Raw genomic sequence first — 14023 nt, forward strand, 5'->3', positions numbered from 1 at the left:
GACCAATAAACAATATTCTTATCAATGGAGAAAAGACTGAAGTTGTCAAGGACTTCATTCTTCTTGGATCAACCATCAACACTCATGGGAGCAGGAGTCAGGAAATCAAATGCCATATTACATTAGGCAAATCTGCTACACAAGACCTTTTTAAAGTGTTGAAGAGCAAAGATGTCAACTTTCAGATTAAGTTGCTCCTGACCCAAGCCATGATATTTTAGGAGGAGAATACTGTAAGTACCATGGGCTGCCCAAAGAACAAACAGATGTTGGAAGAAGTGCAACCAGAGTGTTCCTTGAAGGCCAGGATAGACAAACTTCATCTCTCATACTTCGCACATATTGTCAGGAGGGACTAGTTTCTGGAGAAGGATATCATGTTTGGTAAGGTGGAGGGTCAGAGATAAAGGGAAAGACCCCCAGTGAGATGGATTGGCAAAGTGGCAGCATCAATGGGCTCAAACGTGTCAACAATTGTGAGGTTGGCCTAGGACCGGGCAGTGTTTCGTTCAGTTGTGCACAGGGTCACTATGAGTCGATACTGAGTCGATGGCACCTAACAACAACAACAACAGGGATAATTAGCTATGCTATCCCAATTTTCCTAATTTTTTTCATTTATTAAAAGGAGTTAGAATTTGTAGGTTTTAGTGGGATTAGACACCTGGTATAATCTCCAATAGAGTCCTGGTGTGGCTCTGTAAGATAAGCATTGGATTGCTAATTGCAAGATACACAGGTCAAACCCGATAGCTACTCCTCAGAATCCCTATAGAGGGTTACTGTAGGTAGAAATCAACTCAGTGGCACTTAACAACAATAACACAATAGTCTCCAATACACAGCACATGTTCAAATGGTAACTGTCAATCATAAACAGTGGCTCTCCAAAACTGGCCCCCCTTAAACAGCAGAACATATTCCCATACAGTCTCTTCTGTTCTAGAAAACACAGGGTAAGCCACTGTGACTTCATCTATTATTTTTATCAATCAAACCCGAATGTATCTAAAGATAATGACGTGTACAGATAATCCAGGCATAAGCGGACATTTGATAGTATTCATTGGTTTAGTGAATGTATTTTGTTCTTGCTTGCCTTGAGCATTTCCATCTTCTTTGATAACCAAATGTCTGTTTTCCTTTGTGGAACCACCTTTCCAAAGACTGTTCATGTAGAATGGGGCTGATTCTACTCCCTGGCTCCAGGGGTAAGCATATACATAGGCCTGGCTAAACAGAGTATTTTCCCCTTCACAATGAGCTTCAGGATGGGCACTTCATCTAAGCCAAGATACCCAGAATCATCTCTTGGCTTTTTTTCCAAGGCTACCACAAAAGATCCCCAACAAGATGCATTGGCCAAGTGGCAGCATCGACAGACTCAAGTGTGGCAACAGTAGTGAGGTTGGCTCAGGACCGGGCAGTGTTTCATTCTGCTGTGCATAAGGGTCGCTATGAGTTGTTACCAAGTCAATGGCACCTAACAACAACAACAACCACCACAAAAGAAGTGGTCTCCTTCTAAGGTTGTAAGTGTGATAAAATCCTGGAACAACCTACTGCCTTCCTTACCAGCATGCAGCTGTAACCAGCACATGGTAATCAGAAAGAGACTGTTAATATCACCTGCGCCCCTGGACCTAGCCACACTGAAAGCTGGAACCCTTAAACTTTCCAGGTAGGTGAGCCAGTAACATTGACCACAAAAGTTTGTTTGAACAGACTTTCCATCACTTCACCCACGGGCTACAGACAGATGCAAGTCTATCCTACACAAATCCACAAAGTTTGTTTCTATATCACAATCTCCCAGGCATAATGTAGCCAGAAGAACTATCTAGGTGCTTTGAGGATCTTTATATGAATGGAAAAAGAAATGGAGAAATCGAATCAAACATCGAAGCAAAAACTTTTCTGCGCACGTAGACACTCTCAGTATCTGCAGCCTGCAGACTTGGGCTTCAGGTAATAGATGTTCAGCTCTGATGGTCTTGGGGACATGTCTGGATAAACACTGTACTGAGGCATTGATTCCAGTTAATTTTGGTTAACAGTGACCACACGTGTGTCAGAGCACAACTGTGCAACACAGAGATTTCAATGGCTGAATTTGGGGAGTAGATCAACAGCGTTTCTTCTAAGGTACCCCTGGGTGGACTCAACTCTCTAACTTTCAGTGCATTAACCATTTCTACCCAAGGACTCTGTACTAGACATACAGGCCTTTGTATTTGCTGTGCAGAAGCTGGTCAAAACTTGCAATCGTCAGCATGTCACTGGTTCTATGAAGGCCAAAAGCCAACAAGGCTTCCTGGAGAAACAGGTGCCTTGGAACCTACCTGAGGCACTGGAGACCCGGGACACGTCCTGGGATTGAGTGGAACGGTTGCGACTCTGCTGTCGGCGCCGACTGGAGGCTGACCGTGTGGCACGGACGTGGACCTCACTCACTTTGAAGAAGGCTACCATGAAAGGCTGCTTGTCGTATGGGCCATCTCTGCCCACCAGACCAGCTGCTCGAGGGCTGATGCTGAGACCTTGAATGCAAATCAAATTACACCCTGATTTAGTTGTCTGAACAGATAAGGGGTCCTTTTTGGCTTCCAGATGCTACTCAAGAATGAGAATTGAGGAAGAGAATCCTGATAGCTTCTTTGGGTTGCACAAAAGTCAAACACACTTCCCAAAGTTAGGGGAATCAAATAAAGGAGCAGTTTGCACTCTTGGGTGTCCCATTTCAGATATTCTGATGCATGCATAGGCCTCCTTCTCTCTGACACGTGAGCTTCCAAGTCAGTGGGTACTGTAGCAGCCGTGTTGGTACAGTCTGAGCCCAGGCAGGAACTGGCAGCTGCAGCTGCAGAGCTTTGATGTTTCAGCAGAAGGGGCCCCAGTTAAGCCTATGTCCTTCACTCACATCTGGCTCTCAACATCCTCCCATCTGAAAGCTGCCCTTCTATAGTAACTTTTGGAACCCTGATCAACCTTCCTGGAGTTCTGGTGTGGTGCTGTAGGATAAGCACTGGACTGCTAATCACAAGGTCAGTAGTTCAAACCCATCAGGTGCTCCTTGGAAGCCCTATACAAGGTCACTATGAGTCAGCACCAACTCTATGGCACTTAACAACAACAACAACAACAACAACCAACCTTCCTGGTGGATGTTGTTTGGCCATGGCAGACCTCAAGGGAACGTTTCGTTTTTCAATAGCAGTGATAGGGAATAGTCAGAAAAGTCATCCTGGATCTAGGGATAACTATTGAAATGAATGAAAACGAGTCTCTGCCCCACTGTAGGAGGCTCTGACTCAGAACTCACCATCTCTCGTCACCACACTCAGCTGAAGGCCCATGTTGTGCTGTGGGGTCACGACCCACAGATTGCTTGTGGCCGTGATGTCAAATTCCAGCCAGCCTTCCTCTGAGGCCCACACGACTCGGGTGTCCAACAAAAACAGGTCAGAGTCTCTGGAAGGAGAAAAAGGCAACATGGTGAGGGATGTGTTGCTCCCAGCCTATTTTCTCTGTGTCCCATCCTGGGGTCAGAGCCAAACATGGACCACGTTCCCCTGGTAAGCACTGAGCCCAGTGACCTGCTGGAACTCTGAGTAGATGCAAGTGGGAGGCCGTAAAGGACATGGGCACTGAAACATGTAGAGAGATGACTATCTTCTCCAATATGCATTGTCTTCTGTTGTTTTTTTCTGGAAGCCACAGGGCCCCATAACTTCTCACCAAGCATTGCTGTCATTGTTTGTGTTAAATCTTTTTTGGAATTAAAATACATTACAAATGAAATTCACCTACTGCTCCTTGGCAATCGTATACAGGTTTGCTATGAGTTGGAACGGACTCAAAGGCACTTAACAATAACAACATCACTGCTTAGTTTAAGGAGCCCTGGTGACACGGTGGTTAAGCACTCAGTTGCCAACTGAAAGGTCCGCAGATAGAACCAACCAGCTGTTCCATGGGAGAAAGATGTGGCAGTCTCCTTCCATAAAACACTACAGCCTGACAAGAAGTTACTGGCATACAAACTTTCAAGAGGGAACCTAGATCCAGAGGGTGTAGAAGAAGGGAGAATCTCTACTGAGTAGTATCCAATCAGTCTAGGCGGGACTGATGAAATGAAATGCAGATCAGTCTCTTGTGATACAATCGTGAATAATTGTTATCAGGACTGATTGTGAGGGTTGGAAATGTAAAGGTAGACATTTTATAGTAAGGAGGGGAGTGATTAACTTTTCATTCTAGGGGCGGAGGTCCCTGGGACCATCAAGGGAGAAGAGTGGAGAGTGGGACCCTACCCAGAGAAGCAGTGATGCCTGAGATGGAGGCAGAGACAATGAGGTGGAGAGATGGAGCAGCTGGAGACTTTATATCCAGAGAGGGAGAGAGGCTGTGTGCCCAGAGAGGGACAGGTTTGCAGGGTGTACCCTTTGGTTGGTTGATGATGCATGGAGGGGATTGTAACCATGGCAATGAAATGATATACAATAGGATGAATGTAAAACTAATGTTCTCCCATGTAAACTATCACAGAATTCACAATAAAACATTAATAATAATAAAAAAAAAAGACTACAGCCTGAGAAACCCTAAGGAGCAGTTCTCTTCTGCCTTTTAGGGTCCTTAGGAGTCAGGATCAATCCAACAGCAAAGGGTTTGGTTGCTTACTTTATGTATGATGAATTCTACAAAGAGAGAAAGTGGGGGCAGGACAGTGAGGACAGAGATTTGAAAAGATTAGAATCAAGGTTGTACTGAGGAAGAATATTGCCAAAAGAGCAAAATCAGTCTTAGAAGAAACATAATGGGAGTACTCCTTAAAAGCAAAGATGGCATGACTTTGACTCTCTTACTTCAGACATACCTTTGGGGAAGGCCCATCGTTAAAAAAGGACCCATGTTTGGTAAAGTAGAGGGTCAATGCAAATGAGGGAAATAAATTCAAACATATTGACAAACCTGAAAATGGTGCGGGACCAGGTAATATTTTGTTCTTTTATATATTAGGTGGAGTCCTGGGGAGGCACTGTAAGATAAGCACTGGACCACTAACCAAAATGTCGGTGGTTCAAACCCACCAATTGCTCCTCGGAAACCCTACAGGGTCACTGTGAGTCAGCCCCAACTCCAGGACACTTAACAACAACAACAAATAGTCAAGTTGACTTGATGGCACCTGCCAACAACAACAAACTGTTAGCAAAGTTAGGTGTTGTTTTCTTTGTTTTGCTTTGATTTTTCAATCAGGATCTGAAAATCTCTGTGTCTTTGTTCCAGTGAAATATGGAGGAACAGAAAACCACATCCCATTTCTTAGTGATTGTCAGTTCTTTCCTCTTAATTCCTGCCCCTGACTCCTTTGTGTGGACTCTGTAACTATGGATGTATGCTGAGGGGTTTCACAGTTGATCCCAGTACAGTCATGAGGCATGACCGGGTTCAATGAGGAAAACTCATGGCTACGATTCCTTCCATTGAACTACTGCTGTTAAGTGCTGTTGAGTCGAGTTGGTTCTGACTCAGAGCGGCCCTCTATAGGATTTACGAGGAGCAGCTGGTAGGTTTGAACTGTTGACCTTCTGGTTAGCAGTCCAGTGTTGATTCTACAGCACCACACCAAGAGTCTGTTGGCCTATAGGGAATAGTTTTTGTATTTGTCATTGTTGTTGTTAAGTGCCTTCGAGTCCGTTCTGACTCACAATGATCCTGTATAGGGTTTGAACCACTAACCTTGTGATTAGCAATCCAGTGAGGATCCTATAGAGTCACAGAGTTTTCAACAACTGTAACTCTAGGGTGTGGGAAAATGGAGTGACCACCTCTTTCTGCTCCCTCGCACATTATGTTAGCAGAAGGCTATCTTGCGTGTGGCTCAAGGCCACTCTGAATCTGAGCTGATACTCCAGAGCTGCTGGCATGAGCTGGCTGGGGACTCCCACCGCCAGGGGCTGGAGGTAGAGGTGGCAGTGGTGGTGGCATTCTCTGAAAAGATTCAACTCCCTGAAAATATTTTTGCTGCAATACCTTATAGAGATAGAGACATTATTAGAGTTATTTGGTAGGATGAGCTTCATGTTCTTAAAAAAATGAAAAAAGGCAAACCAGTTGCAGTTGAGTAGACGAGGCCTCATGGCCCCAGATGTGTGCAGACTTGAACAGCTCCACTCCATATGGTTTTGTGATACTTTAGATGCAGATCACCAGACCTTTCTTCTGAGGTGCCTTTGGGTATAGTTTGAACTGTCAGCCTTTTGGTTAGTAATCCAGCACTTAACCATTTGTACTATCCAATACTTTGTTGTTGTTGTTAAGTGCTGTTGAGTAGGTTTCAACCCACAGCAACTCTGTATAGAGTTTCCACTGAGCAGCTGGCAAGCTTGAACTGCCTATCTCATAGTTCAAACTAACTTTGCAATCCAGAGCATTAGCCCAATACTGGTATACACTTAAATAAATTACAAACTGCTTTCAAATATCTTGCTAAAACAACCCTAAAAGCTAAATATCCTTACCCTATTCTACAGATGAGGAACCTGAGGTTCTGACAGTCAGTCAACTAAGACCAAAGGCTAGTAAGTGGAAGACTGAAGATTTGGCTTTTGAGTCATACATAGCCTTTTCCATTATGAAATAATGCCTTTTGAGATTATTATAAAAAGCAACCTTTGACAAAGGAATGAAACTCATCTCTATTTCACTAGATATTTGTGAGACGAGTATACATCCTAGATCAAAATTTTAGATTCTCCAGTGGGGAAGCAAACAATTTTCCTGTTTACATGACTGTTTAGAATTGGAAGGGAACTCTACTGTCATCTTTTCCAAGCTTAAAACACTAGGTACAGCTAAAAGTCGTTTACTCAGCTGTGTACAAGAGCCTGTGGGGGGCTGCCTTCAGCCGGCCATCTTGAGAGCTCTCTCCAACATGTATGTGTCACCCCCTACTGACAAATTACCCCCTATTCCTGTGCTAACTGTGAGCACAGAGACAGGGGGTGTTCATGGAAAACAGCAAGAGGGGATTGTAAGTCCAAAGCTTTGAAGTGAAGATGTGAAAAGACATAAATTCTGTTCTGGAAGCTTGTAGAAAATGCTTATCCAGAAATAACATGGACATTCTGAACAGCACTGTGGGAAAAGCAGCCCTGGTCCCCAAAGCAGCAGAAGACAAAGTTATATCAGAGGGGCAGAATTTGGCGGGAATCTTCTAGAATCAAGACCCAGTAAGGGTTTGGTTCAGTGGTAGAACTCTCGTCTTCCAAGCAGAAGGACCCTGGCTCAATTCTCAGCTAATGCTCCTCATGCCCCACCATCACCTGTCAGTGGAGGCTTGTGTATTGCTATGATGCTGAAAAGATTTCAGCTGAGCTTCCAGATGAAGAAGAACTAGGAAGAAAAGCCTGCTGGTCTACTTCTGAAAAGCAGCCAATCCAATACGCAACTGAACATGTGAATGGACCAGGACCAGGCAGCATTTTGCCCCACTGTGCCGGGGCTTGCTATTAGGCAGGGTCGACTTGATGATGGCAGCCTCTGAGCTCGTGCAGGTGAGCATTTGGAGCTACTGCTGAAGATGGGGAGTTGCTATTTACCAAGCTTCATTGACACAACTGGCTCACACTAAGCAAGACCATATTTTTAAAGACATCAAGCACTCAACTACTAGCCGAAAGGCTTGTGGTTGAACACACCCAATATCACCTCAACAGACAGACCTCATGATCTGCTTCCTGAAGACCAGAGCCTCGGAAACCCTGAGGACAGCTCTACTCTGCATACACAGGTCGCCATGAGTTGGCATCAACTTGAGGACAACTAACAGCAATGATATGGTTTCAGATAAATACAGTTCCAACTATGACTGCTGTGTAGTTGATAGAAAGAACTAACACGCACTTTTATATTCTAGAAATCGAGTTTATAATAAAGTAAATGGTGATAGATTACATGAGAAGCAAGAGAAGGGGCTGCCATCCCCACAAAAAGTGGGGAAGGAAACAGACAGTGAGAATATGAATCAAAATGAACCTTGTTGTGAAGTGCAAGAACATTGATAAGAAAGACTACTAGCCATGATGTGGAAGAAGAAATTAATTACAGGGTCAGTGGGGACTCATGGGAATTGGGAACCCTGACTCTGTTCTCCATCACTCGATAACTCAAGTTGTTTCTTTCTGACTGTTGTTGTTTTTAGCTGCCCATTCCTGCCTCGTCCTGTCCTGATCTACTGGGTTTTCACTGGAGACTTTTGTGATCCACTGGGCTCTCATTAGCGGGCTTTCAAATGTAGATCACTTGGCCATTCTTCCTAGGCCATCTTAGCATGGAAGCTAAGCAACATCACAGCAACAAACACTTTGCTACTGACACATGGTAACTACACAAGAGGAGCATTTTCTGAGAACCGAACCTAGGTCTCCCACATGGATGGTGAGAATTCTACCACGGAACCATCACTACACCTTTCTGAGGATGACAACAGTTGTGACAGCCTAGGAGACCTGTCTTTGAGAAAGACCACCATGGTTTAACAGCTGAGCCTTAGACATTAAAATATTTCCTTTGTAAAATGGTAGTAAGGCAGTCTGGAATCTGAGAGCTAGGATGCTCAGGCTCTTTAGAAGGGAAGTAAGAAAAAGCATGAACTTCAAACCACTGGGGTATCTGAAAGACAGTAATGATAAATATATCTATGTGCTTTCAGAGATAAGGATTCTCAATGATTTCTCACACAGTCCCCTGAGGCAGGTCCCACACTGAGGGGACAGAGCCCTAGAGAGGTGAAGTACAAGTATCAAAGTCAAACAGGTGCTAAGTGGGGCAACCAGAATTTCAAATCAGAGTCCAGGCTCCTGGCCACAACTAAAGTGTAGAGATAAGAAACATTGACAATGCAGGTTAAAAATATTGGGCCAGGAATCAGAATAGGTAAGCGATCAAACTCTCCATAACTATCAGCATTAGCTGGAAATGGGGGATGAGGAGGGAAATCAAAGCATCAGGGCAGACTCAAGATTAGAAATCAAAAGAATATATCACTCACGCATTTGGGACTGGGAGGACAGGCTAAAGGGGTAAGCAGGGAAGTCATTGAGCTCCCAAATGCCTGCTGAAGAGGGTCAGACAGGGGGAAATCTAGTGCCCCACCCTAGTCTCAATGCTACACTTTCCCAAGTAGAACGCTCTCTGTGTCCGACTAGCATGCATTTACACAACCAGAATTAGGAATTACAGCTTTAAGGTACAGCTTTCTGGCTCACCCTCAAAGCTTCCAATAACTCAGGCATTTAAAAAACACTATTTACAGCAAGTCTCTAAAACTGCTCTGGTCTGACCCACCTCTATTTACTTTTCTTGAATGGTACATGGCCTCTATTAGTCTACTGACTCTGTAAAAGTGTGGCCTCAAATGAGATGTATCTGATTTTGCCGTTTAAAAAAAGAAAGAAAGATTTCTTCTAAATTTCATATTAGCAAATTTCCTGTCTGTTGTTCTCATGCAAAATGTGTCACAGCCTGGTACAGAAGATGAGTGTCTGCAATTTTATAGACAGAAAATAGAAGAGTGGCTACCAGGGGTTAAGGGAGGCAAATATTTAAGATGTATTGAGTTTTTGTTTTGTTGTTGTTGGGTGCTGTGGAGTTGTCAGTTTCACCTCATTTGGAAACAGTGGAGATGGTTGCATATTATGTTGAATGTCATTAATGTCACTGAATTGTTCACTTAAAAACGGTTAAACTGGACATCCAGAAAGATGGCAGACACACTACTTGGACCCTCTACAACAAAGACACGAGAGACCAAATGAAACAGACACAGATGAAAATCCTGAGGCCCTGAACTTAAGAGAAATGATAGAGAAGTGAACTAAGTGCTTACCTGGAGAAGAAGTAGGGATGGTGAGAGAGGGAGCGTGCCTGGAGAATTGGTTGCTCAGATGTGGTACAACCACCTTGAAATTTTGTGAGCAAATTTGGCAACAGACAGTGGTCTGGCAGAGTAGATTCACACAGGCGACAGGAAGGTGGGATTCCTTCTTTTTCCCCATGCTCTCTTGGTGACCAGAGGTGTGGCCAGCTACCACCCTGCACAGACACTGTTCTCTAGGAGTTCGAGACACATGGTTGGGTGCCACCTCAGTGTGTGTGTGTGTGATGGGAGAGGGGGCACAGGGAGGGTGGACTACATGGCTTTAGTGGGCTGCAGGCATTCAGAACCCTAAGAGCCACTAGACCAGCATTCTTGTTTGTTGTTAAGTGCCATCAAATCTGTTAGACTCAAAGTGACCCTGTATAGGGTTTCTGAGGAGTGCTTGGTGGGTTTGAACTGCCAACCGTGTAGCTCGCAGTCCAGTGCTGATCCTATAATGTCACACCAGCAAACCCTTATACAGTGTTTATACTACGTGACTATTCTAATTGTTTTAACATATGTTAAACTCTTTACAACTAGCATAATAAATCCCCAACAACCCAACCAGTTGCCATCACGCTGACTTAGACACAAGGTGGCATGTGTGTTAGAGTAGGGCTGTGCTGTGCTCCACAGGATTTTCAATGGCTGGCTTTTCTGAGGCACTGCTGAGTGGACTCAAGTCACTAATTTTCTACTTAGCCCCTGAGACGCTAACAATTTATCGCACTCAGGGGTTCTCAATAAGAGTATACATTATTAATATTAATAGTTAATTAATATTAACTATAGCTGCTCCACGGGAGAAAGATGAGGCTTTCTGCTTTCATAAAGATTTACAGCCTCAGAAACCATGTGCAGGGTCACTTATGAGTCAGAACTGCCTCCATGGTTCTTAACAACATGGTGCTGAACTGTAAGGTTGCTGTGAACTGTAAGGTCAAAGGTTCAAGCTCACAAGCCGCTCCTTGGAAACCCTATACAGGATCACTATGAGTTGGTACCAACTCAATAGCAGTTAACAACAACAAGTGTGGTGCTGTAGGATAAGCACTGGGCCATAAGGTCAAAGCGACCAACTCTTCCTCGGAAACCCTCTACAAAGCTGCTATGAGTTAGAAATGACTTGATAGCACTTAGCCACAACAATTAATATCATCACAACTTTATTATACCTTTGATTTCTCATCCTCCTCCTTATTCCATGATGTTGTTGTTGTTGTTAAGTGCCGTTAAGTCAGTTCCGACCCATAGCGACCCTGTACAGGGTTTCCAAGGGTATAAATCTTTACGGGAGTAGAAAGCCTCATCTTTCTCCCGCGGAGCGGCTGGTAGTTTCGAACCGCTGACCTTAAGGTTCTCAGCCTGATTCGTAACCACTACACTACTAGATAGTCACTAATATTATCACAGGCTTACAGAGAATGAGATTCACATGAGAGACAAAGAGGTTAAGTAGCTTGCTTACAGTCACATAGACAATAAGTGCAGAGCTGGGATCTGAACCCAGGTGGTTGGGCTCTAGGGATACTCATGTTCTCAATCATCATACTCAAATTTAGCCTGCTTCAGGGTTCCCTGGAGGTTTGTTGACATACAAGCTGATGGGCCCCACCCTGGAGTTTGGGATTAAGTATGTCTGGAGTGAGGTCTGATAACTTGGATTGCTAGCAGTTTCCCAGGTGATGCTGATGATGCCGGTTCAGGGGCTACACTTTGAAACCATTGTACTATATTACCATACTATCCCTCCATTAAAATTCCAGTTGTAGGTTCCCAACATGGAAACCACCCAGTGATTTATGGAAATAGAGGTGCGAAGGTCTTTTTTATTGTCCTTTTCTTTCCTTCAGCCATTCTTGTTGCTCTCCCCTGTCACACCCTCTCAGTCTGGTCTGGGTATCTTCATGTGAGTGGGATAACATCCTCAGAGAAGGTCTGGCATTGAGTCCACAGGGTTTGGGACATGCAAAACAATTGGCATTGGTATCCTGAGTTGCCCAGGGGAAGGACTTTCTCAAGGCAAGCAAGGATTTTCCCACCACTCAAACAGGAAACATGCAGAAGTCTCACTTGACTTTGGAGGCTAATCCTTGGCGGGTTCTTAGGATGTTTGACTTTGGGATTTCCTTCTAAATTTGGCCCTCCTCCTACTCTGGCTGGTGTTTTTATTCAATACAACATCTAACAAGACATATCAATTCTGGCCAAGCTACATTTGCACCCTGTAAAACCCCAACAAAAAGGCAAGAGCCAATATCAGCTGCTGTATATCAGAATATTTAGGGCATGGTGCTGTGGGCTAACGCACTGGACTGCAAAGTCAGTTTGAACCATAAGGTTTGTGGTTCAAGTAAACCAGTTGCTTCTTGGAAACCCTACACAGAATCACTGTGGGCCAGAACCCACTCGATGGCACTTAACAACAATAATAAATCAGAACAGTGTGTACAGCCAAACCTGTTAAAAACACTCTAAAAGGGGCCACAGTAACAGTGAACAGCAAAGCTCACTCCCTGATCACAACCCACAGGAGACAATTTGGAGTGTGCTTATAAACACACCATTATACATTCATCTAATTACCACAAATGCAATAGCATCACAGTACCTGAAAAACAGTAGAAAATTTCTGCTCATGTTCAGAAGCAAGACAGAGTATCTCAGACAAATGACCAAGAGGAAGAGTTAGGATTGGTAGTAGAAGGTGAAGAGGCTCTGGAATTGGCTGACGGAGAATGTAGGAGAAAGATATTGCAGTGCATACAAATATTCCACAGAAAAGCCAAACAAAACAAACAAACAAAAAAAAAAAAAAACACACAAGAGAGTAGTCAGAAAAGCACTACAAGAACAAGAAACAAAAAAATCAACACAGTTTTCAAAACAATAAAGATCCTGAAGAAAGAGGTCCAGACAATGAATGCCAAAATATCAGAAATGGACAACACACTTAAAGGGCAAGGGAGTAGAACTGAAGAAAATTGAAGTCAGAATCCATGAGCTTGAAGACAAATCTCTCAATAATGCTAAGATAGTAGAGCAAGCAGAAAAAAGAATGGAAAAATCTGAAGAAAGCCTAAGATTCATGTGGGGACAACATGAAGGGGAATAACTTGAGGCTGACTGGAATGCCAGAATAGGAAGGGACAAAAAAACAAAAAAACCTACAGAACTACAGAAATGATAGTCAAAGAGCTGCTGGCAGAGAACTTTCCTAACATCTTGAAGGATGAGAAGATAAACATACAAGAAGCTGAACAAACCACAGGAAGGACAGACCCCAAAAGAAAATCACCAAGACATATTATATTCAAACTTCCCCCCAAACAAAGAATCCTGAAAGCAGCTAGGGAAGAAAGGAAATGGTAACTACAGAGGAAAGCAAATAAGATTAAGCTCTGATTACTCAGCAGAAACCATTCAGGCAAGAAAACAATAGGGAGATATATACAAAACTCTGAAAGAAAAAAACTGCCAGCGAAGAATCATATACCCTAGAGGCGGGGCTTGATGGTGGCTAGGGTGGAGATGCAGTGAAGTTCGCCATCAGCAGTAACACAGAATACCAGGCAAAGGAGATCCAGGGAAAAGCTGCAAAACTCGGAACCACAGAGATAGGTTTGAAGGCTTATAGCTTGCGGAATTTGGAGCTGAAGTAAAAAATCGCGTACTTTTGAATCTGCCGGGCCGGGTTCGAAGTCCCGAGCCAACATTCTGTGTGAGACCAAGCAGCAAGACGAAACAGGAGGAGCAGAAACACCATGGAAAAACACCGCAGGAATTTTGGGACAAAGGTGGACAATGTACTTTGTCAGTTTTGCTTGGTTCTGATTTTCTTTTTTTCTTTGGTATCTGGTAATTGGTGCACTCACTGTTTGCCCACCTCCATTCTGGTGAATAGAGGGAGAGCCTGAGCCATGTGGCCACCTCCACCCTCACTGCTGGTGGGTTCTTTTGCCACACATGTGCACAGATACTCAGCCCAAGCAGAGGCCCTGAGCTTTCATAATCTGTTTGGTTTTTTTGTTTTGTTTTTTCTTAGCACGGGAAAGATAAGGAGAGGGCTGAAAGGAGGGAAAGAGAATTTAAAGG

At 43.9% G+C, this 14023-nt stretch overlaps 1 protein-coding gene across 2 annotated transcripts in view; it reads right to left on the reverse strand.

Moving 5' to 3' along the window:
• Positions 1–14023, reverse strand: part of BMP6 (bone morphogenetic protein 6) — a 264226-nt gene that overhangs the window by 19793 nt on the left and 230410 nt on the right. The window contains exons 3-5 of one of the 2 annotated variants that reach the window (XM_006864100.1): positions 3323–3471; positions 3027–3033; positions 2343–2533 (exon numbers count right to left, since the gene is read on the reverse strand). In XM_006864100.1, coding sequence (XP_006864162.1) covers positions 2343–2533; positions 3027–3033; positions 3323–3471 — 347 coding nt within the window. Of the gene's footprint in view, positions 1–2342; positions 2541–3026; positions 3034–3322; positions 3472–14023 lie in introns of both variants that reach the window. The other variant, XM_006864101.1, reaches the window with a different exon arrangement.

Source organism: Chrysochloris asiatica, unplaced genomic scaffold (genome assembly GCF_000296735.1).
Source record: "Chrysochloris asiatica unplaced genomic scaffold, ChrAsi1.0 scaffold00060, whole genome shotgun sequence".
Lineage (NCBI taxonomy): Eukaryota > Metazoa > Chordata > Mammalia > Afrosoricida > Chrysochloridae > Chrysochloris > Chrysochloris asiatica.